Source organism: Crocuta crocuta, unplaced genomic scaffold (genome assembly GCF_008692635.1).
Source record: "Crocuta crocuta isolate KB4526 unplaced genomic scaffold, BGI_CrCroc_1.0 scaffold89, whole genome shotgun sequence".
NCBI classification, from domain to species: Eukaryota; Metazoa; Chordata; class Mammalia; order Carnivora; family Hyaenidae; genus Crocuta; species Crocuta crocuta.
Window position 1 is genome coordinate 10814210 of NW_027551559.1, and position 6227 is coordinate 10820436.

The 6227-nt window shown below is 63.6% G+C and overlaps 1 protein-coding gene across 1 annotated transcript in view; it reads left to right on the forward strand.

The window, feature by feature from the left end:
• The window catches only part of LPCAT1 (lysophosphatidylcholine acyltransferase 1), a 39819-nt gene extending 33598 nt beyond the window's left edge, over positions 1–6221 (forward strand). Inside the window, exons 11-14 of the mRNA XM_077749391.1 lie at positions 1595–1748; positions 3486–3584; positions 4729–4867; positions 5849–6221. Of these exons, the coding sequence (XP_077605517.1) occupies positions 1595–1748; positions 3486–3584; positions 4729–4867; positions 5849–6033 (577 nt within the window). The 3' untranslated portion in view covers positions 6034–6221. The remainder of the gene's footprint in view (positions 1–1594; positions 1749–3485; positions 3585–4728; positions 4868–5848) is intronic.
• Positions 6222–6227: the final 6 nt, after the last annotated feature.

The following is a 6227-nucleotide window of genomic DNA, read 5'->3' on the forward strand; positions in this document are numbered from 1 at the left end:
CGCCGTGCCCTGTGCTGCCCCGTGGGCGTCCCGCTCCTGGGAAACGTGTCTTCCTTGGCGCACACCCGCCCCAGAACCACCTGTGTTCACGGTGGTTTCTTCTTGTTCCACTGGAACGAGTTTCCACAGCACGAGGTGACCAGCAGGACGCGGCTCGCAGAGGATCCTCTTAGACCGGAGGGAGGGACCGCCTCCGGGGGATGTGGGTCGGCGGTGCTGCTGCTGTGTGGACAAGTCGGGGGCCCCAGGGTCCTTGCATGTCTGGGGGCGGGCGGCTGAGGGAAACAGGACAGTTTGCAGGAGGGCCTCTGTGTGCTGGGGCGGCCGCACGGGACGCGGGTCCTGGCTGTCGGGCGCCCAGGTCGGTTTCCCTCCGAGGCCGTGGCATCAGGACGGTGGGGTCCTGGGTAAATGTTCCGCTCCGGATCTGCCTCAGGCGCCTGTCAGTGGGCTATGAGCAAATGTCACCTTAGCTGCCATTTCCTTCCGCGTCTGTCCCTACGCTGCTTGGAGGGGAGGCGGGTCTGGGGCCCCGGGAAACAAGCCTGGGGGTTTCTGGAGACGAGGCTGTTGGCAGGGCTGCCTTGTCTCCTGGTGACTCACTACGATACTCGTGAACTGACGGAGACGCACGTCCCGCGGGCTGTGATCTGTGACCGCTGTTGCTTAGCCGTGTGTTTTTCCTTAGCTTTAGGGCCGGGAGCGCGTGAAGAAGGTCACCCATGTCACCTATCCTGCGGGGGGCGGGGAGGAGGTGCCAGCCTGTGCCTCGCCCTTGGCCCGCCCCACGTCCCTCCCCAAGGCCGGGTCCCCGGGTCGCCCTGTGGGGGCTCCTCACCGGGTGGCCAGGGGCGGCTGACGGGTGCCCTCCTCTCTCGCAGGGCCCTGGGCGTTTCCGTCACCGACTACACGTATGATGACTGCCAGCTGGCCCTGGCGGAGGGACAGCTGCGTCTCCCCGCGGACACCTGCCTCCTCGAATTTGCCAGGCTGGTGAGGGCCCTGGGGTGAGTCCGCTGCTGCTCACTGGAGCCGTCGTCTGGACCGGCGCTCCCTCGGGCGCCGGGGCCTGTTTGACAAGGCTCGTGTGGTTTGCTCAGCAACGGGGAGAGCTCTGAAGAGCACTGCTCAGATGCTGCTTCCGAACAAGGACGCTTCCGGAAACTTCTGTCAGGCCCTCCCTGGGGGCCCCACCCCGCAGTTGGTGGTGACCGGGCTGGAGGTGGCGATGGACGCTGAGGGTCCGCTGGGGCCGTCAAGGAGATAAAAGAGCTTGTTTTCAGGTTTGGGGGTGTTTCCCAAGTACCCACTCAGTCCACAAGGACGTGCCCACGGCACCCAGTGCTCAGCAGCGGTGTCTGTGGGCGCCCCCAGGAGGACCGTCCCCGCCCGAGGCAGGGTCCCCACACCGGGAGGGGCCTCGTTCCTGTGGACTCGGAGGCAGAATTATTAGAACACCTTTTTCCTGAAAACGAACTTCCCTCTCATCTCACAAGCAATTTTAACACTTTTTTGAGTTTTCTACCAGTTTGTCTCCTGCTCTCAGCGTTCTGTGATTTTATTGAAAAATGTCTTTCCTCCTCTTTGTGTGTAGGTTGAAACCAGAAACACTGGAGAAAGATCTGGATAAGTTTGCCGACAGCGCCAGGCTGCAGAGGGGAGGCAGGATGGGGCTCCCCGAGTTCGCCGAGTACCTGGGCGTCCCCGTGTCGGACACGCTGCAGGACATGTTCTCCCTGTTTGATGAGGTGGGACGGCTTCCCACCAGGGCTCTTCCGCGTGCGCTGCTTTGTCGCAACAGAAGCATCTCGGGGGTCGAGGACGTGGAGCGGGAGCGCCCTCCGCCCTCCACGCCCGGCCGCCCAGGACCTCTGTGGTCTCTCGTGCTGCTAATGCACAGAGAAGTTGGGGTGTTTGCTGATCAGCAGCCCTGTGGTTTGGGGTTTTAGGTGGGATAGAACCTAGTGACATCAGTGGTCACGACGGGCCCCCGCCTCCATGGCGACGTGACACGCTCGTGTGAACAGCGTAGCCTGCGTTCTGTGTGGCCCGCGATGGAGCCAGGAGCGCGGGGCCGGGGCGCATCGGAGGCGCACGCGCTCTGGGGGTCTTGCCAACGCGCCCGGCCCTGGCCCCGTGTGCNCAGCGCCAAGGCTGCCTCGTGCCGGCACGCTCACAGCGACGTCGCGGTTGACACACAGTCGACCGTGCGTGCGTTCTGCAGGGATGCACGGAGCTGTCGGCGCGGCCCGTGGCTCGTAGGCTTTATGCCCCCGCGGGTGTGCAGCCGTCCTGCGGGGCGGACCCTCCCCGCTGCACACGAAGAACTTCACACCCAAAAGCTTAAGAGCCAGAAACATGCAGGTTGAGGGGCCTGATATGAGCCCACTGCCCGGTGCCCAAGCTCGCTCTGGGGCCACCCCACCCGGGCCACAGGCTTGGGGCCACCCCAGGGAAGCCTGGCCTTCCCTTCAGGGGGCACCCTGTGTCCTCAGGGCCCCACCCCTGCGCCAGAAATCTGTTGGCCCGCACAGCCTCCCTGTGCCCCGGCCTCCAGCTCCCCATCCTCCCCCACTCTGGCCCGGCCCACGCACCGTGGCGCCCGGTCACGTGCAGCAGCCTGGCCCGCGGCCTCCCGAGGACATGCGGCGCAGAGTGCACGGAGCGTAGGGCAGGCCAGGCGCCCGGGGCCCCCCTTTCTTCTGCACACACACCTAGGTGCTTGGAGCACAGGTGCGAGTCTTGCTTATCTGCTGGGGTTTTCTAGGAGAGCCACAGCAGGCAGCGGGCAGCGCGTTGCGTGAACCTTCTTGAGGAGATTCGCGCGCCAGCCTCATAGACTTTGAAAATTGATTGTAACGTCCTAAGCAGGCGTGAGCAAAATCACCTGGTAGAAGCCAGTTGGCTGTGAATGTTCTTCCAAAATACTCATTTCACGGAGCGCCTGGGTGGCTCGGTTGGTTAAGCGTCCAACTTCAGCTCATGGTCCGTGAGTCTGAGCCCCGCGTCGGGCTCTGTGCTGACGGCTCAGAGCCGGGAGCTGCTTCAGACTGTGTCTCCTTCTCTCTCTGTCCCTCCCCTGCTCACACTTTTTCTCTCTCTCTCTCCTTAAAACAGATAAACATTAAAATTTTTTTTTTAAATATTCATTTCATATAGGCAGATAATAGTACATCAGAATGGAACTAACCTTTCTTTCATTCTTAAAGTTTATCTTGAGAGAGTGTGTGCACATACAGGGGAGGGGCAGGGAGAGAGGGAGAGAGAGAATCCCAAGTGGGCTCTGTGCCGACCCGGGCCTCAGTCTCAGGAACCATGAGACATGACCTGAGCCCAAGTGAGGAGTCGGATGTTAACTCACTGAGCCATCCAGATGCCCCTGATCTCTCAATCAGCACCCAGGGGTTAGTGTTAAAACCCCAGCCTCCCCTACCCCCACGTGCGGAGGGGCCGAGCTGTCCCCTGAGGGCATGTCTCTTCCCCAGAGCGGAGACGGCACGCTGGACCCTCGGGAGTACGTGGTCGCCCTGTCTGTCGTCTGCCGGCCGGCCCGGACTCTGGACACCATCCAGCTGGCATTCAAGGTGAGTGTGGAGTTGATAAGAGGCTAATTTGTAGGGACCGTGAGACACGGTCACACGAGGCCTATCATACGTTTTTGCTAATCCTCCTCATATGGGCAAACTTACGCTGTGCCCAACTGCCATTTTCACATACGCTTCTTTAGGCCGCAGTTTCTAAAAAATGCCTAAAACGTCCTCGAATCGACTTCCTCCTGTAGTTCGTAATCCACGCCCATCAGAGGGGTGTGTGTGGAGGAGGATCCTGGGGAGTTCAGGGCACCTGGACGGGCTGCTGGCTGCCCCACACCCGGCCCGCTCTCCCAGCCGCTGGGCTCGGTGCGAAGCAGCTGCCTGCCCGGAGCTGAGCCATCCGCCACCCCCAGGGATTCTGAGAAACACACACATTGGGGCCCAGGCTCCCCTGCACACTCACCTGGCCGGCCTCGCCGGGACACGGTCTGCCAGGATGGGGCTGGCGTCACTCACCAGAAACACGATTCTGTGGCTCTGAGAAGGAGTACCTGTTACAGATGCAACTTCTGTCAGCCAGGCTCTCGAGAGCCTGATGTGTAAGGCCGGCCGCTGCTTGTATCTCCGTGCTTGGAGGACACCCTTCTCTCGTTTGTGACCCCAGCACACTCTCTCCGGGTGCGGGAACCCTCAGTGCAAGGTAGCTGATGTGGATCACGCCGTGGGAATTCGCTGGGTGACCGGGCGTGTGGTGGGCCCTGTCCAGGATGACGGGCCTGTCAGGACCCAGCGCATGACTGTCCCCCAGGCGGCAGCGTGGAGGCCCTGCCAGAGGGAAGGGGGTGGAGCCCGGGGAAGGACAGCCAGCGCAGCCGCAGGTGACCAGCACTGGGGCGCTCACTGCCGATGACCGCGGGGCCAGCCCCACAGCGACTCTGGGTCACTGGCCGGAGCCTAAGGAGCTGTTGGGAAGGGCCCGCGGGTCAGCCTCCCGTCCGGGTGCGGCAAGGAGGTGGCACGTTCATCTCATTGAGCCCCGCCCCCGAAGGCCCCTCCTGGGAGGGCCGGGCACGCCAGGCCCCCGTGCTCCCGGGGCCGGGTTCGGGGTGTGAGCCGAGTTCTGGCCGCTGAGAATCACGGGCTCAGGGCCTCTGCGCAGCTGGGGACCACGGGTGACGCCAGCCTCTTCCCGCAGATGTACGGGTCCCAGGACGGCAGCATCGATGAAGGCGCCCTGTCCAGCACCCTCAAGACCGCGTTAGGGGTGGCCGAGCTCGGCGTGAGCGGCCTCTTCCGGGCCATCGACCAGGAGGGCATGGGGAGGATCACGTTTGGTGGGTGGCCCGGGCACTCGGGGGGCCAGGCCCACTGCCGCCGGGAGGGGTGGGGGCTTGGGTCATCACTTTTGGCCACGTAAAGTGGGACAGCCAAGAGCCCGAGGGGCGCAGACCTGAAAGCCACGCACGGGGAGGGGAGGGGGGGCAGGAGGGCCCCCAGGAGGCAGCCCCTCCGGGCGCCGGGCGGCGTGCGCCTTCAGGAATGAGCGCGTTCTCGCCGAAATCAGTAGATGTTTGCTCAGGAAAGGTCGTTGCTCATGTCTTGTTTGGACGTGTTTTTAAAATTGCGTTCAAATGTCAGAGTGTGTATTAGTTTAGTGTGTGTGCGTGTGTGTGTTGATTTAGTGTGTGGTGTATATTATGTGGTTGTGTGTGTGTTGGTTGGCTGAGTGTGGTGTGTGTGATGGTTTAGTGAGTGTGGTGTGTGCACGTGTGTTGGTGGAGTGTGGTGTGTGGTGTGTGTGTGTGTGGCTCCGCACGAAGAGCCGGCGGTGGTGACCTGCATGCTGAGCACCCCCCCCACCGTGCCAGAGGGCAGCGGCACCGGCCTGGCTCCCAAGGCTCCGGCCCCGCGGGCTCCACCCCAGACCGGGTCCCAGGCCTGTTAGTAGATGCAGGGGCTCAGAGCCGCTCAGGTGACCGGCGGGGAGGGTGACCCTGGGCTCTCCGGGTGTAGACGAGTCAGCGCGTCAGGTCCTGGTGTGGACACGGTCCTGCCCCACACCAGCTCCTCGGGTGACCAGCGTGTCCCCCACACGTGCCGAGTGCCCGGAACACACTTTGCATCAAAGCTCACGTTCTCTGCAGACGTCCCCAAAGCAAGAAGCCAAAAGGGCCCTGAACTCTCAGGAGGTTCACGTGGTCCCCCTCCCTGCCCCCCACCCCTCCCCTCCCCCCCATGGATGCCAGCCCTCCCGGAAGGTGTGGGGGGTGAGGTAGTCGGTCGCCCCCTGTAACCAGACGCCTCTGTCTCCCCAGCCGACTTCCGCAGGTTTGCAGAGGCGGTCCCTGACTTCGCCGAGGGCTACCTGTACCCCACCCAGCCGCGTCCCTGCAGCCGCCCGCCCACGCCCCCGGCCCCGGCCCCCAATGGCTTCTGTGCTGACTTCAGCCCTGAAACCTCCGGCGCTGGGAGGACACCTTTCCGTGAGAAACTGGACTAGGTGGCGGCCTCTCGGCGGCCCCGTCACCAGCCGCCTCCACACGGCCATGAGCCCGCCAGGCCTCACCCCCCTACCTGTGCCGCGTGCACACTGGCCTCAGGCCCATCCACGCGACTCGGGGTCGCTCCCACCCTGCTCCTGCGTGGACAGCCCCGCGTGCGGGAGGCCGCGTGGCCCGGGGGGCGGGGGGGGCC